The 27,790-nt window shown below is 37.7% G+C and overlaps 2 protein-coding genes across 3 annotated transcripts in view; both read right to left on the bottom strand.

Annotated features, from left to right (window-relative positions):
- The window catches only part of tnnt2a (troponin T type 2a (cardiac)), a 6,984-nt gene extending 2,521 nt beyond the window's left edge, over positions 1 to 4,463 (bottom strand). The window contains exons 1-12 of the mRNA XM_057829725.1: positions 4,402 to 4,463; positions 4,230 to 4,308; positions 3,528 to 4,142; positions 2,966 to 3,034; positions 2,589 to 2,618; positions 2,412 to 2,433; positions 2,246 to 2,309; positions 1,558 to 1,674; positions 1,407 to 1,484; positions 1,090 to 1,200; positions 905 to 1,014; positions 714 to 804 (exon numbers count right to left, since the gene is read on the bottom strand). Of these exons, the coding sequence (XP_057685708.1) occupies positions 714 to 804; positions 905 to 1,014; positions 1,090 to 1,200; positions 1,407 to 1,484; positions 1,558 to 1,674; positions 2,246 to 2,309; positions 2,412 to 2,433; positions 2,589 to 2,618; positions 2,966 to 3,034; positions 3,528 to 3,630 (795 nt within the window). The 5' untranslated portion in view covers positions 3,631 to 4,142; positions 4,230 to 4,308; positions 4,402 to 4,463. The remainder of the gene's footprint in view (positions 1 to 713; positions 805 to 904; positions 1,015 to 1,089; positions 1,201 to 1,406; positions 1,485 to 1,557; positions 1,675 to 2,245; positions 2,310 to 2,411; positions 2,434 to 2,588; positions 2,619 to 2,965; positions 3,035 to 3,527; positions 4,143 to 4,229; positions 4,309 to 4,401) is intronic.
- Positions 4,464 to 4,808: 345 nt separating this feature from the next.
- lad1 (ladinin) lies at positions 4,809 to 27,594 on the bottom strand. Of its 2 annotated transcripts, none has more exons than XM_057829887.1 (13): positions 26,550 to 27,594; positions 18,778 to 18,963; positions 18,195 to 18,417; positions 15,948 to 16,021; positions 13,443 to 13,614; positions 13,131 to 13,223; positions 12,949 to 12,992; positions 12,822 to 12,864; positions 11,191 to 11,234; positions 11,040 to 11,106; positions 8,138 to 8,266; positions 7,931 to 8,011; positions 4,809 to 5,190 (listed from the first exon to the last, which is right to left on the bottom strand). In XM_057829887.1, exons 3-13 carry the CDS (start codon positions 18,405 to 18,407, stop codon positions 5,092 to 5,094), a joined length of 1,059 nt encoding a protein of 352 aa, XP_057685870.1. In that variant the 5' UTR covers positions 18,408 to 18,417; positions 18,778 to 18,963; positions 26,550 to 27,594; the 3' UTR covers positions 4,809 to 5,091. The 2 variants fall into 2 exon arrangements, with proteins under 2 accessions (XP_057685870.1, XP_057685869.1); XM_057829886.1 differs by lacking the exon at positions 26,550 to 27,594 and adding an exon at positions 22,239 to 22,284.
- Between the last annotated feature and the right edge of the window lie 196 nt (positions 27,595 to 27,790).

Below are 27,790 nucleotides of genomic sequence, written 5' to 3' on the forward strand. Positions count from 1 at the left end.
AAAACATTCTTGAAGTTTGAGCAGCACTTCTGAAGACTGTACACAAGAAAGCCCGTAAACAGTTTGTGAAAACATGTCAACAAAGCACATGGATTACTGGAACCATGTCCTATGGTCTGATGAGACGGGTGGGCTTTCTTGTGTACTGTCTTCAGAAGAGGCTTCCCCCTGGGGAGACAGCCATGCACACCAATTTGATGTAGAGTACAGCGTATGGTCTGAGCACTAACAGGCTGACCCCCCACCTCTTCAATCTCTGCAGCAATGCTGACAGCACTCCTGTAACGAGTCACATGACACTTTGGAGGGAAAATGACAAGCAGTACTAAATTTGGACATTTAGAGATGTGCGTAGTTTCTAAGGGGTGTACTCACTTTTGTTGCCAGGGGTTTAGATATCAATGGTTATATTTTGAGTTATTTTGAGGGGAAAATAAAGTAACTCTATTATATAAGATGCACACAGACAACTTTTCATTGTGTCAAAGTATCATTTTGTCAGTGTTGTCCCATGAAAATAATATACTTAAATATCTGCAGAAATGTGAGGGGTGTTCTCACTTTTGTGATACACTGTACATTCACAATTTTTTTTATACAAGTACCAGTGCTACTACTAGTTCATACTCTTAGTAGTTTAGCCACACCCCCGTATACAGTGGCTTCCATTCGGTGGGTGTGCCTAATTTGTGGCTTCACACACACAAATTTACCTCATATTTTTTGCTGGTGATCTGGGACTGCAGCTCAAACTTCTCGGCTTCCAGCTGTTGCATCCACTCCCACAGCTCCTTAGCTTTGGCTCTGTGAGTCACCAATTCAGACAGACAAAGGTGAATTAGTTCTTTTTAAAGAATAGTCACATACAAATAATGATACCGTACGATTCAATATTTCCACGTACTTTAGTTGGTCTTGGTTCAAGTTGTCAACATCCAGAGATTTCCGTCTTTCATTCAGAATCTTCTTCTTCTTCTCCCTCTCGGTCTGCTTTTTGCCGCTACGCTTCTCTGTCTGGGGGACCAAAATAGAGGTTATATTGATACCTTTTGACAATCTTCTTTTATACAAGGCCTGTCATGTTCTCACCAATTTCTGCATATAACCACCAAAGTGCAGACTGGTCAGGGTTTTCTTCTTCTTGGCATCCTCCTCTGCTCTTTTCTTGGCCTCCTCCTCCTCTTTACGAGTGCGCTCCTCCTGATGGGGAAAACAACGGACCAGTCTGAAAACGCTCTGTCAAACAACTTAAACTATCATACTGAAATCTGCTCTCATAGCATGTTGACATATGTATTTGAGGTTTTGAATATGAGTGCATTTCACATGATTGTATTTCAGTAACTGTGTGTAATCCTGAGGTAATCCTGAATATAATTCCTGGCAAAACCTCATCGTTTCTCTACCTCAAGACGTTTCTGTCGCTCCTTCTCTCGTTCGTTGCGGATTCGTTGCTGCTCTGCTCGCTCCGAACGGCGCCTCTCCTGCAAGCATAAGACTGTCCTTTGTCCTCTCTGTGTGTTTCTGTCTATCTGTACGTCTTTTAAGTGCACTTACTATTCTCTCTTTAAGATGAACGATCTCTTCTTCTTCCTTCTTCCTGCTCTCAAAATGAACCTCAATCAAAGTCTGAAGCTCCATTAGGTCCTTCTCCATCCGTTTGCGGTGAATGTCCTTTATAAGGGAAAGCGGGATAGCGTCACCTTTGTTTTAATAATCTTGCATTAGGAGAACCATACAAAAATCTTCATAAAAGAACTCAGATTAAAGTTATTTAAAGGTAAATTATTTTAATTTCATTGCACTTGTACAATCAAATCTAAAAATAAAAAACTAAATTGAATACAATGCCTTTGTTTTTATGCTCATATGTTTTGTGAGACTAATGCTGAAGTAAGCAAATAAAGGAAAGTACAAGTATTCCCTAAGTACTGTGTTGTGTAAAACAAAATAGGTGTCTTTATTAGCTATATTGGATGGTGTAATTACTAGAAATACCTCTCCAATAACACATTTGCACATACGTAGTTATAATTAATAATAATAACAATGATTACCATTATTATTTTCAATATTATTGGTAGAAGGATAATATGATAAAACTGCTTGGAGGTCTTTATATGCAGGAATCTTAATATCTACTGTACATATATTACCTGGACAAGTTCTTCATATTAAATGTGTGACTACATTTAAAGATAAACCCTCCAGCAGAAATGTATGCACCGCCTATCCCATAACTCACATCAAAATCAACTTTCTCTCCATCTGGAATCTTGGGTGGGATGAGGTTGGGCATCATAAACGGCCTACAAGGTAAGAATATAAGAATGTTTCATTTTTCCTCTTAAACATCCCATAAGTTGTATTGGAGCATAAGAAAATAGTGTAAGCAATCAGATTGTGCTTACTTGAACTTTGGTTTGCTTTCCTCTTTGTCGGGGAGCGACAGCATGTAACAAGAGGACCGAGTCAAGACTGTGCATGCTCATTTGCATTCAAGCGAGCAAGTTGAGACAATGCCAAATGTCTTCAACAAAAGTTCATCTATGAGACAAACATGAACTCATCGCATATGTTAGCGTTACCTTCTTCTTCCTCTGCTTCGGCTTCACCGTCTGTAACCAAAGCAGAATGTGCTCAAACTACAAGTAAATGGGTGCCCAAAAACAAGAGCAGTTTTATGTTACAGAAGTAAACATTTGAGTCTCAACATTTAACACACAAGAAGACTTTCTACAAGATTTAATGGTGACTAAATTATTGCCTCAGGGTTGGAAGGTGTGTGCGTAGTGACGAGGCGTAGACGAACACACACTGTGCGTCAATTTCTGCAGTCTGTCACATACCAATGTGACGGCTGACTCAGATAACTCATGACTTTCTCAGCCGTCTTGGATCCACGACAAACCCATAATACATTTGTCTCATTGCTTTGTTTTCTGAGTCTGCATTCATCCTGCACCTGGTGCTTCTTCGCCGGTCTCCACCTCTTCCTCCTCTGCTACTTCTTCGTCCTCGCCAGCGGGTTTGTCTGGCAGTGAAACAAAAAATGTCACATATAAGTGAGAATCTTGGCACTCACCAACTTGTTAGAATGGAATTCAGCATAGATGATAACCTCACTGGACATTTGCACTAGCAGATGCAAGAGTTGCTGTTTACCCAGTTCCAAGTCTCCAAATCTTATCTTTGTTTTAATGAGGTTGGCTTTTTACCAAACTCATCTTTTTAAGTTGGCCAGGACTAGTTTGTCTTTCACTGGAATCGTGGGAAGCAAATGTACTTATCCCAACACCGGTTTTGGTAAAAACAGATAACAACAATGAGCTACCCACCTCTGGCATTTAAAGAACAGAACACTTGAATACAGGCAATGTGTGCATGTCTGCGATGGCCTCTTAAATATCACTGACTTATTCTTTCGCCCCGAACTCAAATGTTTAGGACAACAACAAAAAAACCACTCATTGTCCAATATTACTACCGTAGTACAACCATTTAAAATCTTTAAACGAAAATTTTACCTTCTTCTTCCAATTCTTCCTCGTCTTCTTGCCCTTCCTCTACCTCCTCTTCTTCTTCCTCTGGAAAAATATGAAATTGATAGTATAGAACAGAATCCTGCATAATGGACCACCTGCAATTTTGTCTTGCATGAGGAAGTTTGATTCACTACATGTAACAGTTGCAATGCATTTTCAATATGTGGCTGTGCAATCGATCCATTTTCACTAGCCAGTCAAAGGGCACATATAGACAACCATTCACAAATATAAAAGTAATTATTAAGTATGATTCTTGATGAATGTGGCATTTCCAAAAAGTTGTAAAATTTGAAGATAAAAACAAAATAATTTTATTTGTCATTCAATACGAACAACCACACTAACCGCTTCAGGGGAACAAAAACAATCAGCACTTATAGCTTTGTACCTCTTTTGCAAAAAGTCCCATTTTCATGAAACTGATCTCTGCCATGCAGTACAGGATTTTGCACGATAGCATACAGTGGTGTCATGTTACCGTATGAGGTCCAAGGGATTGTTTTGGTGGAAGCATCTATTTGAACTGCTCATCTTTGTTTTGCCAACACATAACATTTCCATGAGTGATGATGGCTTTTCTTACCTTCCACCTCCCTGCGAAAGCCAAACACATTCATCACAGTTATGGCGTTCATCAAAATCTGCACTGTGGAGCTTAAAATTGATGATTGATCTACTTACTCTTCATACTCCTCCACCACTTCTTCGTTGTCCGACATGATCAGCAGTGACCTTGAGCATAAACACCTCCTCAGTATTCCTGTAAATTATTTATTCACTCATAGTTTGCATCTTTCTGTGAACAATGTTGTGTAAGAATATTTTGTCATCATGCAAGCATCTGAAAAGCCACCTGTGAAGCAGGGATGGAGTAAAGATCCTGTGAGGGGAGCCTCAGGAGTCCAAAAAGACTGACAGTGGTAGGTTAAAGGATTGCGCCTGCTTTTGTTGTGCTATTAATAGCTGTTAAGATAGCTGGTACTTTGTGTTATCAGCGTAACCAAATAAGGCAGAGTGCAAATGCAAACACACAGCCTTCTATGGCAGTCGTATGTGACAAAACAGTCACTGAACTGTTATCTGTAGATATGAAGATGGTTACGTGCATCTAAAATTAGGCTGTTTGATTATAAAAGCGGTGGAAATCCAAAATTAGGCTATTTAAATAAATTGACAATGAGTGAAGTTATATTTGTTGTAATAAAAAGTTTAATTTCACAAAGTGGGACACATACACAACATGAGAAGTCACCTGTAGATTGGTAAATGAATTTAACAACATCACGTTTGAAGTGCTGAAAGATTGACACATTACAGAAACAATTCCTGATTTGAAAGCAGCAGGATCTTTTTCAGTCTTGAAAAACTACCTGTTTTATTTGGATTGTTTTCTACCGGAAGTAGATGTAAAATGAATAAAAGCGGAGACAATGCAAAGTCATCGAAATGCTTTGATTTTCCATATTTACAAAGAATTACGTTACAAAAAAAAAAAGTTGTACTTTGCCAAATGAATATGACGTAATGTAATATTTATAATATTTCACTTGTAGATGTTTCCTGGTCTTGAGTTTGTGACATTTTCAAGGCTCCTGTTCTCAAACAAACTCCTCTTGCTGCTGATGTCCACATGTTTCAATTCCTGTAACACACCATTGGAAAAATCATTGCCGTTTTCCACAAATGAACACCAAAAAAGAACAATACAGACAATGTGTAAAGAGTTATGACAAAACATAACTGGGATTCAAATTAGAGATAGACTGATTATCGACCGGGCCAATTATCAGCGCTGATATTTGGAAATTTGACATCTTTTTGTAAATCTGACCAGCCGATATGAAAAAATCAGTTCAAAACTGGATTGTTTTGGCTCATATGTAGGCGCGCCTCTCTCACCTGCACTAGTATTCGCCCCGTCCACTGATTGATTAAATGGTGTTACAGTTGTATTGCGGCTTTCCACCGTTTTAAGGCCCTCAAAGCACTTCACACTATATCCTCATCCACCTATACTGGTGACACAGCACCAGGAGCAAAGTGGGGTTTAGTATCTTGCTCAAGGATACTTAGACGAGGTCAACAGGGCGGAGAATCGAACCCACAACCTCTGGGTTTGGGAAGCACACCACCCCCAATCAGCAGAGGCATTCAATAATCATGCTTTAGGCATACCAATGAAGTTCAGTGTTTGCATTATTCAATTTATTGACGTCAATTTTTAAGCTTTTACCTCAAATGAATATCGACTCCAAAAATAGGTCATCCGCCCCCCTAACTACTAATAATCGGAATAGGTCCTGAAAAACCCATATCGGTTGATCTCTAATTTAAACGAAATAAACATGAGGGTTGAAAAAAATATTAAACTATAAAATTAAAATAAGAAATAATATCTTATGAATTAAAAACAAATATTATAGTAATTATCATTGAATGCGTAAGAATATATACAACATAATAAATTATTCATATGAATACAAATCGTAAATAAAAAAATATTTATGATCAATGTCGACATCATATGATCTAAATCACCACATCAGGCCAAGGAGAAAAAAAAGCTTGTAGTGTTTTATTATTATTATTATTATTTTTACGTAACTAGTATTTAGGAATAAATGTTAATGTTCGAATAGGCGTAATGTTACATTGGTTTAAAATATTGTTAAATATATTGTTAAAGCCCGTGATTTTGTTTTGGCCCTTTAATAGAGCCTACATTCCCATAAATATGTAATCTACTGTTGGTCATCATAGTGTATATTAGGAGTGGGAACCTCTTGTTACCTCACGATACGATACGATTTGCGATACAAAGCTCGTGATAGCAATCTGACGATATTGCGATACAACGATTATCTATACATTGGTCAGGAAATCATTCTAGGATAGTCTACAAACAACTAATAAAGAGAAAAACAAGCTTCTGCTGTGAATTGGAATGAGTTTATCACTAGTAGACGTCCAATCCATTTGAAGTGGGAGGGATGGCAGCGAATGAACGAATGTCTATGGCCGTAAGTGGCAGCCAATGCCAGGCAATGGGGTCATTTTGGGCCACTTAAGGTCATTTACCTGTTGATTTTCAGTTACTTCCTGTTGATTTTGGGGTATTTTATGGGTCACTTCCCGTTTATTTTTAGTTACAGAACAGGAAGTGACCTGGGAATCACCCAAATGAATAGGCAGTGACTCAAACTCAACAGGAAATGACCTGTAAATTAACAGCAAGTGACCTGTAAATGCCCCAAAAATCAAACAGAATGACTGCGAATGCTCTGGCTTCGAATTAGTGCTGCAGCGATTAATCGATTAACTAGAGTATTCTATTAGAAAGAAAGATTCAAATTAAATTTTGCTGCTTCGAGTATTCGTTTAATTAAAGTGGCGTTGTAATGGTTTGTTTTGAAAGTGTTTGCATTTATTTTGATTGATTTGGGCGGATACACGGCGCTCTAGTCTACCTCATTTTACATGGCTGAATCCATCTGCTCCCTGTTAAGACCAACATAAGCTAAGTTTTTGTTTGAGCTAATGATTTTTATAAATGCATTCGTAATTTAGTTTAAAGGTATATTTAGCCATTTTTTGTGGGAATATGTGTCTGAGCCATTTGTTAAGAGCATTGTAAAAAAGCGTTAGCATTTTATAGCATTTAAGCTAGCGGACTTTTGCTATGTAAGTTAGCCAATATTGTTCTTTTGTTCTACATAGTTCCTCTTTATGTATATATATATATATATATATATATATATATATATATATATATATATATATATATATATATATATATATATATATATATACCGTGTGAGGCTCAGGTATTTTAATTTTCTATGTTCCTTATCCGATTACTCGGTTATTCGAACTAAATAGTTCATCGATTAATCGACTACTAAAATAATCAATAGCTGCAGCCCTATTTCGATTTTTTTTTTTTTTTTTTTAAACATTCACACCTTTTTAAAACGATATCTCGATTCTTGGCAGGAGCATATCGATAACCCTTGGGATACAAAGTATCACGATATCTCACCATTTCAATATTTTGTCACACGCTAAGTGTATATAGAGAGAGCACATTTTTAGTTTTAGTTCAAACTTGATGTAAAAAGTTTGAAAACCACTGCTGTACTTCTATCGTGATGAGAAGTAGCCAATCAAGCCCTGAAACCTGTAGTTCCAGGCAATGTTATGGGGTAAAGCATTTTGCTGATTCATATTTTCTTAATTTATATTGTCTGTTGTGGTTTGTGTTACTTCATAATCTTTTGGTCTGCTTCAAAAGACTAAAAAAAGGTTAGCACTGCCTCCTAGTTGTCATGTGCAAGCATGCACCAGGTGTTCTCAAAAGTACAGGTGCAGAGGTTTGTTCTGACCGTGGGACTGGAGTTGGATCCAGTCTGCTTAGTCTTGCCGAACCAGGGATTGATCTGAACAGATGTTCCTGTTGTGGAGCCCTGAAAAACCAGCACACAACCAAAGATTGAAGTGCATTTGTTTGGAATGCACCACAGACTTCACTATCGGCAGATAGTATAGTAAAGTCTATGAGTGCACGTAAAAACTAAAATCTGCGTCCTTACATGGTTGGAAGGTTTTATTGGGGTCGCTGCATGCAAATCCTTCTCAAAGAGCCCTCTTTTCTTGGACACCTCGTCCACAAGATACAAGGTGCGCTGGCTCACATCGGAAGATCGAGCGGTTTCTGATTTCTGTGGAAAAGTCATATGAACTACAATCATTTGAGACTGACACTTTCTTGATCTTTCTGAGGCCCATAGGCAGGTAGAGGAGTTGCCAATTTTAAGAAGAATACTGTACTAAGTATTCAGGAAAGAAAGATATTCAGTTATTTCATTGGTTGCCATTGACGAAAAACGGACATCCAACTAATATTGACAGTTCAAATGGATTGGATGTCTAATACCGTCAATTACACTAAAAAATGCTGATTCATTGCCATCCCTGCCAGTTAAAATGGATTGGACATCCATTGTCATCAATTGGAGTGAATAAGTAACTTGCTTATCTTAATTCAAGCACAAATGTCAACAAGATAAAAGTATGCAATATAATTATTCACATCTAGGTATTGGCCAGCATTAAATTAAACCCTAAACCCACAAAATATTGTAAAAATATATAAATATATAAATATTTATTTGTATAAATATTTAACTATATATATATACTGTATATATATATATATATATATATATATATATATATATATATATCAGGGGTCGCGTTAACCGAATATTTTCCGTCGTTGACCGGTTTTTTTAAAACGGTGACAGAAAAAACTGAAGTCCATCCGTCATTTTGACAGGTTGCAATTCACACCCAAGACCACAGGGTGGCGAGTCAGCATATTAATTAGCTATTGTCTCTCTTGATGCATGACGTCGTTGGCCTTACTCTGAAAAATGTCAAGGCAAATGAGCGTCCGAACTAAGGCTACGTTCATACTATAGGTCTTAATGCACGAATCTGATTTTTTCGTGTTTTTCCGACTCGAGTGAGGCATTAACTTGACGGTCTGAACGTGACAAGTCGCATAGAACGGGACCATTTCAAATCTGATCTGGGTCACTTTCGTATGTGGTCTAAATCCGATCTAGGCCACATTTTTCCAGACTGTCGCGGCGGTTTGTATTGTCCAGTCCCGCAAATCGGATTTAATGCAGCAATTACGTCATCAAAAAGCGAGAGACGGTACGGTAGCTACGGTCGCGATGCAGCTGTGCGTTATTAGCACCTAGCTTGCCTTGAACACGGCTTTTTAGGAAGGGTCGGACTTGACAACAGTCATAAAAAATTAAAATAGGTTTGAGGATAAGCCTGAGAATGATCGGTTTTCTCTCTGCTCCATATAAGCAATATTTCAACATTGCTTACACGACTGAGAGTCGGGGCAAACTGCCCGTATGTGTGTGTGACAGGCACGAACAGTGCGTGCATGCTATCGATCCATATACTTTGAATATAAGCCTAAACGGGGATTATATATGCCTGTTATTTGTGTCCTCTTTTTAACAGCAACAAGCCTATGGCTACGTTCATACTACAGGTCTTAATGCATGAATCCGATTTTTTGTCATATCTGGTTTTTTGGCGTGCCCGTTCAGACTGCCTTTGTCCATTGAGACCATTCAAGTATTACGCATGCGCACTAAAAAGAGGACACAAATAACAGGCATAAATAATCCCTGTACAGGTATATATTCAAAGTATATGGATCGATAGCATGCACGCACTGTTCGTGCATGTCACACACACATACGAGCAGTTTGCCCCGACTCTCGGCCGTGTAAGCAATGTTGAAATATTGCTTATATGGAGCAGAGAGAAAACCGATCATTCTCAGGCTTATCCGCAAACCCTTTATTATTTTTATTTTTTATTTTTTATTTTTTTATGACTACTTGTCAAGTCCAACCCTTCCTAAAAAGCCGTGTTCAAGGCAAGCTAGGCGCTAATAACGCACAGCTGCTTGATGTGTGATGGCGCGGTGTGGATTCTCTGTTAAGCTTGTTCGGACAGAATATTAATTAAAGATGAATGAAAACTAAATACTATTGAATATGTCATTTTTAACATTTTAAAAATTTAAGTGACGGGTAAAAATAGATTATGACCGGATTTTTATGACCCTGTCAGTCAAAATGACAGACAACGAAAAAGTCTAGCCCAACCTCTGATATATATATAATATTAATTACATATTAAATATTTAGATTCAATATTTACTTGGTTTATCATGAAAGAGCACAGTAGGCTCATCAGACAGATTAGGCCTACATAGGTTATTATTTATGTGTTGTGTTTCCCATAGTTTATGAAAATTAATTAATTTCTTTAACCCTTTCATGTACGAATTACAATTAATTGGACATCTATCATCATCAATGCCGTGCAATGAGTTAAATACTATGGGGAAAAATAAGTCAACTTTAAGTCTAAATTTATGACCGTATGAATAATTATAAATAAATAATTTAAAATAATAGAATAATCATTCATAATGTAAAAAAAAACCATACAATTGCTAATATTTAATTTTTTTCAAATGACCAAAAATTGTCACTTTCCCTATAAAGCGTTAAAGGTCTTAAGTGTCAACTTTTGAATAGCTGTCCACTTTGGAGACCACTGTCCCTGAAAGGGAAAACATAAATACATTGCTGCCCTATGATGGCGCGGATTTTCGGTGCATGGACAAGTGATTTCCCTGGCCAAGTTTGATTGGTCAAATTGAAGACGAGCTCCATCCAATTGGTGAAATGAAGTCATGTGACAAAAACCAAACAAGATATGACAAAACAAATATCGAGGAACTCAATGTCATGATGTAAAGCTCCAGCAAAGCACGGGAAAACAGTTACGAGAACGTATGTTTCATCACTAATAATGTGACTAGTACAATTTAAACGAGTAAATAAATGTAGCGCATCTGCTGAAGATCTAGGTAAACACCTGACCTACCTGTGCAGCCTGGGCCAGTCTCTCCATTTTCTCCCGGATGGACCGAGATGACACTCGTTGCGCTGAGCTACACAAAAGTTTGATTCTGGTGAGTCACTTGGGATACTTATTTCGTTTGTTTATTTATTTTACAGATTTAAGATTGACTCACTTCCTTTGGAAAGACGGTTCTTTGTCCTCTTTGGGGGATTCGTTCTGATCCAACAGTCAACATAATTACCATAAAAATTTAGGTACAGTGATCCCTCGCTACTTCGCGCTTCAAACTTCGCGCCCTCAGTCTACCGCGGATCCGTGTCACTGTTGCTCCCTCCCTCTCTCTTTGCTCTCTGATTCCCCAGGCAAGCATTGCGCGCATTGAAGTTGCTTATTGAAGTTAACGATGGTGACAGATGTTTGCGCCGCACATGTCAATCATCGTTTAACTGCCAATGTTAACAAGTTTGATCTCGGTGTGTATACGTGGGTGGGGAGAGATAGGGAAGCGCTCGCTGTAATGTGTGTGTGTGGTGAGGTTAGAGGCAGCCAGCCCGGCGTGATTGTCCACAAGGTACGCAGTGATCGAGAGCAGTTTGTGATCGCAAGTCACACCAAGGGAGATAACAGTGTGGATGTGAGAGGATTTGGTGCGAGGCAAAGGGGGGGCGCTGGAATGAATGTGCGTGTGTGTACAAAAAAAACATTTATTACAAGTCAGTATATATAAATTAGGGCTGTCAAAATTATCACGTTAACGTGCGTTAATTAATTTTTTAATTAATCACGTTAAAATATTTGACGCAATTAACACAGCTCAGACAGATTTAAATGACAGTACAGTGAAACACTTGTTGTGTTTTATGGAGTTTTGCCACCCTCTGCTGGCGCTTGGGTGCGAGTGATTTTATAGGCTTCAGCACCCATGAGCATTGTGTAAGTAATTATTGACATCAACAATGGCGGGCTACTAGTTTATTTTTTGATTGAAAATTTGACAAATTTTATTAAAATGAAAACATTAAGAGGGGTTTTAATATAAAATTTCTATAACTTGTACTAACATTTTTCTTTTAAGAACTACATGTATCTCTATCCATGGATCGCTTTAACAGAATGTTAATAATGTTAATGCCATCTTGTTGATTTATTGTTATAATAAACAAATACAGTCCTTATGTACCGTATGTTGAATGTATATATCCATCTTGTCTTATCTTTCCATTCCAACAATAATTTACAGAAAAATATGGCATATTTTATAGATGGTTTGAATTGCGATTAATTGCGATTAATTATGATTAATTAATTTTTAAGCTGTAATTAACTCGATTAAAAATTTTAATCGTTTGACAGCCCTAATATAAATATATACATTTTTAAAATAATACATTTGAAAAAAGTGAAAAAACATGTCTTATATGTATCTCTTTCCAATGCTGAATTTGAATAAATACATTGTACACACACACAAAAAAAAAAAAAAAGAAAAAAAAAATTGGGCGGGGGGGGGGGTGGGGGGCTACTTAGCGGTTTTTCACTTATCGCGGCAGGTTCTGGTCCCCATTAATCGCGAAAAACGAGGGATCACTGTATTGGGCCACAAGGTAATTTCGCAAACATTAATCTAAAAAATTAAACAATATGGACTTGTCTTTCTCCAGGTTGTCTGAGGGAATTTTTGTCCTCTCTGAAATGAACTGTGGCTGTCATGATCATATCTGACCGAATTAGTGTAAATAATTTATATCCTCAAACCTTTTTGTGTCATTGTGGAATTTCAGGCTGTGGTGTGCGGACTTTTACCTTGTCAAAGTCAAACTTTTTTGAGGCCACCCTGACACTTGCACTATAAGAGGACAAAAATATGACAAAACCAGCTAGCAAAATTCCACACAAAAATGCAGTCAATAGTCATAAAATACATTCTGACCTTCTCTGCAACGGTGAACTCTCTTCCTCTTTCTTCCTTATCATCTGTCGACCAAGCATGCAGTGTATCTTACGACTGATGTTGACTTTTTTCTCGTGCAATGTGTATATAATAATTTAATGTCAGTGCTTTATCAGTACCAGATAACACATTGGTGTTCGAGTAGTGTACTGTGCATATACCCTGAAAGATATGGTCCTGGAGCTCTTCCTGATGAAGACAGGTTTGGTTGTCGGCTCAGATGTATTGTTGGCTGAAGAGCTCATTACACAAGCCTGAAAGGTTTTACAACAAAATAATTTCAGAGCAATTCACTAATGTGGCGATCAGGTGGAGAAAGGTCAACCCTGCACTAAATGACAATCACTAAAATTTCAAACATACAAATCTGGCATAATTACTTTTGACGCTAGAGAGCGCTATTGCATTTTTCTCTGTTTGTTTTTTCTTTAACAACCAAACACTCAACACGCTTTCATGTACGTGTATGCTACCTGTGTTGCATGTCCATTGGGAATGGGGGTCATAGGTGATTGAGGAGAAGGGCTATTGCAGGGTGAGGCCCATTTTTCTTGAGGTGACCTTGGGTTCATTGGCGAGATGGGGCTTGCAGGTGTTGTGCGCCCGCTAGTAGAGGGGCTCTTGTCGAGAGAAATTGAGACAGAACTGCAATAAAACCAAGTATAAAGTTATGGAGTTTACTCACCATTGTACCTTCTTCATGTACAGTATATGGAGGACAACACTCTGGTGACTTGAAGTTCCGCTCAGACCCCCAATTTGGCCAAATTTCAAAATTGTCCTACACGCATGTGTGATACATCATTGGCAAGCAGCTTAAAATCTCTATTTTCTGGGGGAAGAACAGGAGGGCATTTTTGACTCCTTAAAACTAAGTCAAATCAGGTGAGTGAAAAATAGACATTTTTGAGACCTTTGAAATTTTCTTTAAGTTTCTCATTTAAAAAAAGGTTTTAGACACCCATGATGGTACATAATAAATAACGGTCCTTTATTTATTATGTCCGTTACGGACACTTCAAGATGATTCCCTTTGTCTACTCAAGTCTTTGATAATCACTATGCATGCACTAAGACGTGGGTGGATGTACAATAATAAAAGAAATTGGTGTGTGCGTAAATGTAGATTTAATTTTGCCCTGTGTTTTATTTTGTAAATAAACATGGCTAGACTGGGAGTTAGCTGTATAGTCACTTTACAGCATACAGTTTTTGATTTGGCTTGATTTTAGTCTGTACAAAGAAAACATTTCCAGGGGAATTTTAGGGGTTAAATTCCACTACCATAATACTTAAATTTTTGCAGTTTTTTTCAATTATGATTAAAGAACGTGAATGCGAGACACTGAGAATAAAAGGCTCTATATGCATAAAGGGAACATATAAATGTGAATACATAACACTATTAATCGTATTTAGCCTTGAAGCCTAGGACCTAGGCTTCATGATTGAAGCATCAAATGTATCTTATACATCGATATCATCCCATAATAAGCAATCCAAACGGCAACAAGGGTCGAAAAGATAATGGACAGCACGCTAGTCAGTTAGCCTGCTGTGACCATAATTCTCGCGCTAGCATTTGACTGCAATGTACGACTTTTTGTGGCTTTCCGGTTACTCAAGATTCGACTATGAGTGAGCATCATTAAATGCACGCTGATATTAATTAGATATTATCTGTACTTACCTTGTTTAGCATGTAACACTGAGTGTCAAGAAAAGACACAGCTGTGAATGGCCACAGCTGGACTTTGTGGGGATTTTATGGGTGAAACACGGTAATATAACAAGGGTCGCGACACTGAAGTTACGGACAAGAAAGAGTAGTCGAGATTTTCTTTTTTCCAAAATTTACCAACCAAACGCTTTTCCCCCCCACATTTTTCTTCGTTTGGATCGATTATTTATCGTCTAAAATATCGGGGAAAATGCCACAGTAACAGAAAGAATACAATTAAGCGATAGTTATGAGGTAGATATCCATGACCTATTTACACACACTATTTTTTTCATTGTGACGTTTTTTTATGGCTAGTTTGAATCAAAAGCGGTTGTGCAGTGTCTGTAAATGGGTGTCTGCAGGGTAAAACGGACAAATTAAAAATAGTCCGGCGCCATAATGCACCATGTAACTGCTATGGCAGCATACTAGTATAGACATATTGTTCCATCAAACACAACGGTTCTTTTGGCTTAAAATACAGCAGTTTATTTTAAAGAGGGGGTGCAAGAGCAGAAACTGCTTTTTCAGCCTTGTGTGTGTTTTCTGCCTTATATATATATATCAAATGTCACATTGTGACAAAAATTATTAGGGTTTTTCTATCTGCAATGCTTTAGTAAACCTGGATATACTGACTTGCCATATCTGCATCTACATCTACATTGAGATACATTCCTAAATTTTGAGAATATTCTGTTTACAGTACACAGGATGAAATGAATTAGGGGTGTAACGGTTTACAGGGATTTATTGAACCTGTTTTGCATGTTCGATTCGGTTCACTTCTGCACCGTTTCGGTTATGTTTTATGCATTTTTTTCTTCTGTGAAGTTCTGTGGTCGTTTCCACATGGACAACTTAAGTGTGTCAGATATTATTTACAAAGGCTAAGTTCACAACGTAGATCAATTCAGATTTTTTTGCCCATACGCAACACATTCAAGTTCTGTTGTTTAGATTTTGAAAAAATGAGAGCATTTTAGGTATTTTTTTCCTGCCATATTTTGTGCTGAAAATGAACCAAACTAAGTCCTTCAAGAAACCAAATCCGAACCAAAATTCCATTTTTGTGTACCGTTACACCCCTAAAACATATCCTTAAATCACGATTACTCCATTTTGGGGAGCGGGTGGTTGAATCTTTGCTTAACATTTTTTTGTAAACTAGGATTTCAATGTGCTTTCAGGCTCTTCCGATTTCCAAGAAAAATAATCAAGATTGAAATGAGTAAGAGAAATAGTTCTTATTTACCTGACAAACTTTCGTGCTGGGTTGGATGGTTGCCTGGAAATGGGGTCTTTCTCTGGTGGTTCTCCATTTTCTTGCTAATACAGACACAAAACAGTAGATGTCATCAACACAATTGTGCAAAGCCACCTGATACACACATTTCATTACATAACATTGTAGGGGCATGCCCGCATTCAATAAGTTGTGTGTTATAAAGCGCAATAAAAAATGCTCTTATATAAATCTTCATCACGTAATTCACAAAACACTGACAGGCGGAAAAGATACAGTTTATGTAATAGGTTGTGTTCTTGTGTGTGTCCAAGGTAGTAAAGTGTCACATGTACAAGGATTGATTTTGTTAGTTTAAATTCAAACAGAAAAGAACATTTAGTAGAATTCTGACTAGGTGAAGACTTAATCATTTTTCGAGCGGTAGTGGACAAGTACTGGGCACTGTTGTTTCAAGTGTCTCAATTTTTATGGCCACAAGGAGGTATTTTGTCTTTGTGTTTGCCTTGTGTGCTTCCATGACTGAGTTATTGTTCTATGATGTGGAAAATGATTAACATGAATCTCTGTGTGGGGCAACAGCAACGTAGGGCATTGCTCCAATATGGCCTGCTTAGTGTTCATCTGTGCACAAATACAACAAACCTTTGCTTATTTGTCTATCTTGTTTGGTAGAATCCTCAATCATTTGCTGAAAAAGTCATCTGTTTGCATTATTGTGTGTTCTTAGGGATGAGAATACATCAGTTAACACGAAATGACGGCAAGGACGTATGTTGATGTGATTATCTCCACAGTTATGAAAATCTTTGAATGTTGAAGAATTGAATTTGAATGCTGTCTTGGAACGTTGTTAATATTAGGACTGCAACTAATGCTTATTCTCATGATCGATTAATCGGACGATTAATTAAACAATTAATCGGATAAATGTCACTTTATTCAATTACCTTCACAATTTACCTTGAAGTTGTTTTAGGCATGTTGTAAGTAACAATGAAGACGCAGTTGGTAGCTGGAGTTGTCCTTTGACCGAAGGGTTAGCGGTTCAATTCCCAGCTACGACTGTCCACTGTCGAAGTCCCGTTGGGCAAGGCACTGAACCCTAATTTGCCCTCAATGGGTTGGCAGCAGCACTATTGGTGTGTGAATGTGTGCGTGAAAGGGTAAATGTGTGCTAATGTAAAGCGCTTTGGGCAAGGTAACCATGTAGATAAATGCGCTGTATAAGTACTGTCCATTTACCATTTACAAAATAGATGACTATTTCCTTCAAAAATAATATTTTTATTACAGCTTCCTGACATAACTGTAGTCAACAACTGTATCGATTATCAAATGCGTTGGCAACTAATTTATTAATCGTTTTTAATCGATTTGTTGTTGCAGCCTTATTAAGAAGCTAGTCTAGAGAGTAAGATGTCCGGAAATTGGTTAAAAGGTGAATTGTTGTTTTCCAAGGTAAAAGCAGAGTTTTGGTCACGTCCTAACCTGACTTAACAAAAATATAATGAAGAAATCTGCTAATATTTACAACTGAGAAGTTACATGTATGTTATAATTTCAAGAAGTTAGACAAGTTAAAGGTGAAGATGGTCCTAAATGATTTATTGGTTATCAAACTAGTTGTCGATTAATTTTTTATTGATTAATTGTTGCACCTCTAGTTAATATTATTTCAACACCAAGTAACTGTCAGCCATTTTGGGGGGAAATGTTAAAATATGAGTTGTTATTAAAGTGTTTGAATTTATAGCTAGTGGACAGTTACTGTATGGCTGAATCTGATTATTTAAAAAAAAAAAAAAAAAATTATAGATGATCTTTTCAATCAGTCTGAATTTATTTTTACTCAAAAATGTTTTTAAATTGACAAAAAATGCACAGCAATGTATTGATATATATATTTGAATTCAATATAATTTGACTAAAACGTGAGAATATTTAGTTTCGTGAGGCTAATTTTGAAAAGAATTTTAAAAAATTAAAACAAGGTCTATGAGTGATCAAATGGTTTTCAAAATAGTTGTTGATTCATTCGGTAAAATAGTTGTCAATTAATTGATGCACTTCTAAAGTTAAACTATGCTAATTTTTGGGTGGTTCTTAAATCCTGTGGTTTTTGGCAGGTCTTTATGCCAATCCCCTTTGTGATTAAGGAGGGTTTAGTGTAAATTACAGAACCTTTGAAACATTTCAAGTGTTCCTTTTGAAAGCAATGACTCATTGTTTATATTTATATCAAACACGTCTTACATGTCCGTTTGAGATCATGGCAGTCGACATTTGTGGCTGGTGTGATTTGGTAGTGGGTTTGTACTGTTCCATATTCAGCTCCTCACTGGATGCCCCTCTATTGCCACACTCATCATCCTCCGTGATCCCCTTCTGGCGTCTCAGAGACTCCATGCGCCTTAGCTGGCGCTTCTCATCCCGGACACGTAGGATCTCCATAAAGTCCACCTGCATCTGCTCTGTACTGGAGATGAACACAATAATGTGTGAATGAACCATGTTTTAAGAACTTTGACATACATTGTTAAGCTCAGCTCCGCTCCCTTAAAAGTAATGCTCTTTTGACAAGATATTCTTCTGATTTTGATAAATTCCCCGTTTCCATGCTTAATGTCAATTTGAAAGCGATTCAGATGACATTTTCCCATGGGGCAACGGTGTCAAATCCTCTCTTCTCTATTGTCTCGGGAAATCCAACTAATGTTGGGCCTACCATCAAAGCAGAGGAATTGCCGTGGCACCGTGGATGCCAGATGAAAGAAAAACAATGAAGTGAAAACTAAAAAGTGGAAGGACAAAGAATTATTTTCATTTGAACTTCAACCTGTTGGAGTCCTGAAAGGTGTCAGGTGGGGAGTTGGACTCCTGTTTGTTGGTGGGTGGGCCTGGTGGGTCGGGGACTGCACTGAAGTCGTCCTCGGTGTCGAAGCCACTGCTTGAACTCTTGACCCTCCTCCTTCTCTCTCTCTCCACCTCCTCCTCATCCTCCACTGTCCACTGGCGCGCCAAGCTGAGGACACAGTAAAGTTGTACAATGGAAATATCTCCTCTCATATCAGTCATAAAATACTTCATGATATCTGTCATAACATCTATGATGGTTGTTAAGAAGGGGATTACATTTTTAAAAACCGTTCGTCCAAAGTCAACATGCTAAACTTGTTTCTTCAATCCTGAGCAAAAGTAAGTATCTCTAAATCAAATATTTTATGCAGCACGTTGCTGCCTCCGTTAAAATAACTCGTATGAAAAGATCGTCAAATTATAATTAATAGAAGAATTTATATTAATGCTTCGTCGTAACTCCCAGCTAAGGTACATGTATGTAAAATGCGTAGTGGCTTGCAGCTACCTTACCCTATGTAATATTTGCGACTTTCTCATAGCAATAGTATGACTAATCTCAGTCCTTTTTTTTTTTAATTTTTTAATTTTTTTAAAGTTATTACTTTGGTCCTAATAACCCCTCATATCAATGTGCATCATTAGTTTTTTTTTTTTTTTTCACTTTCATTTACAGTGGTAACTCTACATATGAAGTTAATTCGTTCCAGGACCTTTTTGTAAGCAGAAATGGTCGTATGTCGAGCAGGATTTCCCCATAAGAATACATTATAATTCCATTAATTCGTTCCACAGCCTGAAAACCTACACTAAATTCTCAATAAATATTGATGTTACTACTGCAAATGTCAATTACAAAGATCAAAACAGATACATTATGAATAAAAATCGCAAATAATAATATAATAATAGCAACAATAATAATAATACCTGTAATAATGTAACAAACCGGGTTCTAATGTGGCGAATGTGTTTACGTGGTGTACCTGAACGCATCACGTGGCTGACTTGATAGAGTGAGCCTTTTTAGATTCACTTTCACTTTGATTACTTGCCGCAGGGGACGCTAGGAACAAGTTGATGGAATAATGATTAGAAACCAGACGAAGCTGGCAATTTCTTTGGCGATGTTACCACAATAATAATTTCCACCTTAACTTATAAATACTGGCGAACGAAGGAGGACTGTCTGCGGCTGTAATGTTGAGCGAGCCATATCACGGATGCGCACCCCACGCTCATATTTTTCTATATCTTCATGTCACTGGTAACGGTAAGCATAACCTTTTTTCCTTTTTTTCACCACCTGCACTAGCATTGTTGGGACCCATGTTAATTCCTCTCAGAAGAAAATCAGCTATGCGTCCATCTTGCGGCAAAACAAAGAAACTGCGGTGTTGTCATGGATCGTCGTATTTAGAGCATGTCGTCGGATGTAGAAACAAATGACGAGTCAAACTTTACGTCGGATGTCAAAAAGATCATGTGTCGATGTGATCGTGTGTCGAGGTACTACTGTATTTTCATTTATTTATCTACTCTGCTGTGAGCACCAGCCACCAGCTGTTATGCTTTAAAGCTTCATCTACACCCAGTGAACGTGCGTTCTCCACTGCAGGAGACACTATCTGTCTAGAACACAGGTTTCAAACCGATTCCAGAAAGGGCCAAGTGGGTGCAGGTTTGCTTTCGAACCAATGAAGAGGACACCTTTTCACCAATTAGATCTTTTACATGTGTAATCAGTTAAACTTTGTCAGGTGCTGCTTGTTTCAGCAGGAAGTTCATTGGTTAAACTCTCTGCGCGTTATCAGTTGGAACAAAATCCAGCACCCACTTGGCCCTTTCTGGAATCGGTTTGACACTTGTGGTCTAGAATGCTCGCGTTTACTGCCTGAGAAGGAAGATATGATCATTTTCTTCAACAAAAAATGTTTCTGATTTTATACTGTACCCGCTGCTAATCTGGACTGGGTTTTTACAAGTTGTTTTTTTATTTGTTTGTTTATTTGATATTCTGCACCAGGTTAGCCCGTTAGTGGGAGCTCGATAATGCCTGCAGCATAGGACACTCCAAAACAGAAGCAAAATAGTATGTGTCAATGTTTTCTATGTGAGCTCTTGAAAAATAAACATCTTTGTGAAAGTGCACTCCTGTGGAAAGAAACTTAATCATATTCAAGTTCAAAGACTAATATTTACTGTACATACAAGTTAAGTTAAGTTAAATTCATAGCAAAGTTAATTGAAAGCTTGTATAATTTAAAAAAATAACTGAGAAGTTAAGAAATAATATAACTATGATTTTTTTTTACCCTGTCGATTAAAAGAATCTGAATCAAGAATCGTTTGGAACCGGACTCGAAATATTAAATTGGAATTAGAACCATTCAAATTCAAACGATGCCAAACCCTGCTCGATCGATCACTCACTCACTCACTCACTCACTCACTCACTCACTCACTCACTCACTCACTCACTCACTCACTCACTCACTCACTCACTCACTCACTCACTCACTCACTCACTCACTCAGAATGCACAAATGAAAGAAAAAATACCACTTAAGGTAGTTGTAACCAAAAAAGCCAACTATGACTGCATTTGATTGCCGTGTTATTGTGGCTATTGCTGCGATGAATAGTGCTTAATACATATAGTACATATCGGCGTGTTTATAGCCAAATTTGCACCAGCTCACTAAACTCTGCTCAGGAATGCAAGCGAATAGTTGTTGGAGATCTTATTATTATTATTATTATTGTTATTTGCCTTTTTGGATGGTCAGTCAGCTTGAAAATTCATGAAAGAAAATTCTACTTTGATTTCAAATATACATACTGTGCTAGAATATTCACCTACCATTACAGAGGTACAAGAATGTTGTTAATTTAGTGCGGTAATGGCATAAATATTTAATTAGATAGTGCTCTATTAAACTTGTTACACATTAAGTGAAAAGTAGCACGTGCGCTGCATGCACCAGGTAGTCCCCAAGGAACACATGAGTAGCGCAAAGCCTGTTTTAAATCTAACTCACCATTAGTGCAATATTGTGATTTCCTAGAAATATTGCACTGGATGATTTTATCTTACACGTTGATGTTTATGTTTCCTACCTTGGTAAATCATTGTTGCAAATTATTGACAAAAATCGTTTCATGATCAGTGTCTTAACACTGATGGCCATAAAATATTAACAAAATACTTAAAAAAAAAAAAAAAAAAAAAAAAAGTCAGCAAATTTGGATTGGAGATTTATATCAAACTGGAAAATGCCTTAATGTTAATCAGTACTAGAATAGAAGCTCACTTTCAAAAGGTTAGTGACCCTACATTTCAAGACTATCGACTCAAATGAAAACAATACATGTTTTGAAAGTCACATTACATATTACTTACTTCAGGATTTTTTTTTTTTTAAAGAATGTGTGACTTACCTGGACAAAGTGGACCAGTTCCTCCGATTGACGGACATGCTGGACTCAGACTGAAAGCAAATGACAGGAAAAAGGAGGGCGGTGGCCAAACTAAACAGTCTACCTTTACCCTGTTCACTGAGGTGTCATATAACCAAAGGTGAGCTACCCACCCGAGGGAGAGAGTGAACATAGAACTTAATCTATTTTCACTTCTCATTTTCGGGCGATAAATTTAAAAAATAAGTAAACAGAAATGAAGCAAAGGTGGTTAGTGTTTATTCAACTACTTATCAGCTCTAGTATTTTGGAGTCAAAACATGAATGATTATGTTGTATTGTACTGTACAGCACAGTATAGCATAGCACAATTTAATCTTGAAACACAACCCTCCCTTACACCCATTCCTGCTCAGGGTAGGCAGTAAATTGCAAGGAATTGCAATGAGCAAGAAATGCTTAAGTAGTATTCAGTGTGTGTAAATGTAAAATGGTCTCGACATCATGCAGCTTTACAGAGGTGACTTCACTTTCCTCTACTATTTTATCTACTATAGTCATTGGGTTATATACTGCTTTGTCATTTATAATATTAACATACAGTATTCTTATTAGGGATACAAGGTACCATGTCATTTAATCATATCAGAGGTAAAGTTATTGCTGTTCACTGCAATGTTTTTAATGATGCTGTAATAGAAGAACCTTTGTGAGCTCAGTGACTATACACGATTGCCAAATTCGACTAAATTCTTGTGAACAGAATACAGTACTGACTAATTGCACACTGAATAGTGATAGCGAAAGAAGACATTTGTCTCAACGTGTTACTGTTATAAAATATGGAGTAAAACTTGACCAAATGCAATCTTACGGTATGTGTGTCCAGTTGGGTGTGTGTGTCTCAGTATTGTTTGCACGTCTGATTGAACCTCGCCCATGCCTTTTTTGTTCGGACTCTGCCCCAGGATCCGTAAAACCCGTGCACACCGCCTCACCTTGTCCAGCTTTATGTTACATGATGTAATATGAATTGTTGCGATGTCCTACAAAAAGAACGTGAGGATACTTGCACTTGCAACTCCGAATTACATGACAGCAGGGGTGACTCCCTGACATGAAGGTCACCATGGAACCAGAATTTTTTTGTTTTGTTTTTTGTTTTTGTCAAACCTCCGAAAACCACTAAAATGCACACACACCTAAATGCAAAACCTCAGTTTTAACTACTTAAGAACATTGGATGTACATTAAAATTGAAGCTAATGTAAACATTTTTTTGCTTTTTAAAGAATAAAAAGAATTCACATACTGTACATTCACAAAAATAAAACCAAATGCCTTATATTATGCACAGTGAAATGGAATATATTTTGAAGATCTTGCAAACACTGACTTTTTCAATTATATGGAAATAAATAAGTAGCCTAACATAAATGAACAAAAATAAGAAATTTTCTGTTGCATTACCCTTTCACGAATTCAACAAACTTGTTCTTTTTCTCCTTTTTTTGCTGTTCTAGAAAACGTGCATTTGAGCCAATCAAAGCTAACTATCTCTGCTGATCACATGTCAGTATGTCAGCCAATGGCATACCGCAAGCAGCACGTCACTTCCACTCATTAATATTCACGACATTAGCTACTGTTGCAACGGACCACCGTTTGTCCCTAATAGGAAATGAATGGAAACCGTGTACAAAGGAGATTCTGTCAATTCTGTCCGAAAATGATGTCCCTGGTGCCAAATTCACTGGCAAAGATGTGGAAGAACATAAAAATGTTCAGTTAAAGAGATGGCTTGAGTGTCGAAGGCTGGAAAAATACGAAACAAAACGAGCCGACTGAAGCATAGCCTTAGCTTTTTTATCGACGCGACTGACAATGACATTCTCATGTTTCAACATGCTATCTTTTACCACCAGCCCCGTCTTTCTAATATATTACGGTATATCCTCTGGTTGTCCTACGTCTCTGACCGTTCTTGAGAGTAATTTAGTTAGTTTTGTGTAGCGATCGCAAATGCTACAACAGTGACAGTCAACGAACAATTTTTTAAATTGATAACACATCTTAATTCTATAATTTATTTACACTTCCCCCTTACTAAAGTTGTTTTTTTTTACCACAGAAAAGGAAACTGGCAGTCAAATATTATTTTAATTCTTTTCAGGTCATTCATTGTCAGACAGAAGCAGCACGCTGCAACGTCATGAGAAAAAATAAGTTAAAAATATCAAAATGGCTTACCTCTTTGTCCACTGAAGGAGTATGCCAACCCAACAAAATGTTTACTGCATATGAAATGTGAATGCTTCACCTAGCTGGCGTTAAAACGTCCGCGCAAGTTGATTAATTCGTTACATTTTTATCCTCCGAGTTTTTGGTTTCGGGAAACGTATGAAGAAAACATCCTTAATGTCTAGAGTCGTTTCTACAAGTTCCAAAAAAAGCAATGAGTGATCAGCATGTTCGTTTTTGAAAGATTACCGGAAAAAAGTAGCAGAATTACCATTGCTACTATGCGAGGGCAGGTCTATAATGTCCCACTTCTACTTTACTTCCACTTTATGATGCAACGTCACGGTCTAAAAATAGCATTAGTGCGGTACGCCATTGAATGGACAACTGAGTCTACTGGCTAGATGGACCACTTCTTGTTCTTTTACTCTATTGCATCTTTACAAACTTTAACCCCGTCTGCTAATTCCCATTAGCAGTCCTGGTGCATCCTGTCTATCCGTCCTGGGAGTGGATCTCTCCTGACTGTGGTACTCCCCAAGGTTTCTCATTTTCTTCCAAAGAGCTTTGGAGTTTTTGGAGTTTTCCTTGACGACATGGAGGGTCCATGAATTAGGGATGCCCAGGACTTGAACTTTATTTATTCATCTTTATTTACTTCATTTGCTATTTCTTACTGTGTATCATATTGCCTCTGCAAAGCCCTTTGAGACAGCCTTGTTGTGATTTAGGGCTATACAAATAAAATTGAATTGAACTGAATCCAGGGCAGTTAGCTTTGCTGCATGCGTGCGCATTGCAAACATCGACGCGACTTACGCAACTCAGATACACTGTTGGCCAAAGGTATTGGCTCATTGCAATTCTATCAGATATTGCTCAATTTCTCCTAGAAAATGATTGCAACTACAAATGCTTTGGTAGTACTATCTTCATTTATTTTGCTTAATTCTTGGTAGCACTTACCTGGCAAGTTGTACGGCTTCGGCGTAATTTGTATAAGTGATCACTGATTTTTAAATGTGTACGCCGTACGATCAGAATCTGTTTGTTTTTCGTGCATTAGGTTGTGATTTGTCACCATTTCGGCAACAAGACAATGCACCGAATTAGTCTGTAGCCGTTTGCTCGCGAGAATTGCGCGTTGAGCTTAGCTTCTGCTTCATATGATCACGTGACTGCACTTGCACTTCCGCCACCATTGCGTGACTCGCAGTCGACAAAGTTGATACATATGTTATTAAAAATATGAATGAACCAGCTTGTAAGAAAAGAAAAACTGTTGCCCACGGGCGCCGTCGACCAGAATGGGAGACACAAACTGGTGAATACGCTGGATGGATAAAAGCATCTTCGAAAGGACCAAAGTATTCATTTTGCGTGCCGTGTGAATTGAACATTAAAGTTACAGCATCAGGATTCTACGATCTCAGAAAGCACTTTGAGAGAAAAGGTCATAAAGATGCAGTCTGCAGAATGAAAAGCTACAAGCCTGTCAACGAACAATTTTTACCGCAAAACAAAACCACGCGCTCGTCGGATGCTGTGACGAAAGCGGAGATTTTATTTTACCAATTTGTTGCCGAACTCAATTTGCCTGCAACTACTGCTGATCACTTCTCAGAATTAGTAAAAGAAATGGTCCCTGACTCAAAGATTGCATCGGTAAAATAATTTTATCAATTGACCGTTTTAATTTCGTTTATCCAAATTTTGTTATGCACTGTAATTTTACTCAAGCTTATGAAAGCGTATGAAAAATGCATAAATATTGTTTCTTGGATTTCTCTCAAATCTTTGATTTTTAAGTAAAATTAAATAATAATTATAAAGTTAAATTTTAGTATTCATGGTGTAGCTGAAGATATTGATTGTTCTTTGATTGCACCAGGTTATATGTTACAATATTACCAATAAATTCATATTTTAAAAATTGAGTTTTATTTTTGTTCAATATTGCACGCTATATAAAACGTTGTAAGATTAGTCACCATTTGTAAGATTGCCAACGGCCTCGGGGTGACTGGTATGGTAGCACAGCCTTTACACAAAATAACTGCGAACATCCGCTTCCATCAATGAGTTTCTTACAATGCTCTGCTGGAATTTTAGACCATTCTTCTTTGGCCAACTGCTCCAGGTCTCTGAGATTTGAAGGGTGGCTTCTCCAAACTGCCATTTTCAGATCTATCCACAGATGTTCTATGGGATTTAGGTCTGGACTCATTCCTGGCCATTTTAAAAGTCTTCAGTGCTTTCTCTCAAGCCATTTTCTAGTGCTTTTTGAAGTGTGTTTTGGGTCATTGTCCTGCTGGAAGACCCATGACCTCTGAGGGAGATCCACCTTTCTCACACTGGGCCCTACATTATGCTGCAAAATTTGTTGGTAGTCTTCAGACTTCATAATGCCATACACATGGTCAAGCAGTCCAGTGCCAGAGGTAGCAAAGCAACCCCAAAACATCAGGGAACCTCCGCCATGTTTGACTATGAGATCCGTGTTCTTTTCTTAGAAGGCCTCATTTTTTTCTGTAAACTCTAATTTGAAGTCTTTCCCCATAAAGCTATACTTTTGACTCATCTGACCCGAGAACATTCTTCCAAAACGTTTTTGGCTTTCTCAGGTAAGTTTTGGCAAACCCCATCCTAGCTTTTTTATGTCTCTTGGTGAGAAGTGGGGTCTTCCTGGGTATCCTACCATAGAGTCCCTTTTCACTCAGACGCTGACGGATAGTACGGGTTGACACTGTTGTACCATCGGACTGTAGGACAGCTTGAACTTGTTTGGATGTTAGCCGAGGTTCTTTATCCACCATCCACACAATCTTTCGTTGAAATCTCTTGTCAGTTGTTCTTTTCCGTCCACATCTAGGGAGGTTAGCCACAGTGCCATGGGCTTTACACTTATTGATGACACTGTAGACACTGGAACATTCAGGTCTTTGGAGATGGACTTGTTGCCTTGAGATTGCCCACGCTTCCTCACAATTTTGCTTCTCTAGTCCTCAGACAGCTCTTTGGTCTTCTTTTCTCCATGCTCAATGTGGTACACACAAGGACACAGGACAGAGGTTGACACAAATTAGAGAAGCATCTCATGGTTTTGCAAAGGGCGCCAATACTTTTGTCCTGCCCATTTTCGGAGTTTTGTGTAAAATGCTAATGATTTAACATTTTTTTCTCCATTCTCTTTTGTGTGTTTTCATTGCAAGCAAAATAAATGAAGATATGACTACCAAAGCCTTTGTAATTGCAATCATTTTCTGGGAGAAATAGAGCATTACAGTATCTGACAGAATTGCATGGGTGCCAATACTTTTGGCCAGCAGTGT

Source organism: Corythoichthys intestinalis, chromosome 2 (assembly GCF_030265065.1).
Source record: "Corythoichthys intestinalis isolate RoL2023-P3 chromosome 2, ASM3026506v1, whole genome shotgun sequence".
Classification (NCBI taxonomy): Eukaryota; Metazoa; Chordata; class Actinopteri; order Syngnathiformes; family Syngnathidae; genus Corythoichthys; species Corythoichthys intestinalis.

Coding starts and splice junctions, on each gene's coding strand:
- lad1 (XM_057829886.1), bottom strand. CDS start 22,276: ATGTCCGTCAATCGGAGGAACTGGTCCACTTTGTCCAG. Junction 12,993..13,130: donor CCAGGACCATATCTTTCAGG/GTATATGCACAG, acceptor CTTGGTCGACAG/ATGATAAGGAAGAAAGAGGA. Junction 11,235..12,821: donor AAAAGTTTGACTTTGACAAG/GTAAAAGTCCGC, acceptor CTGTTGGATCAG/AACGAATCCCCCAAAGAGGA.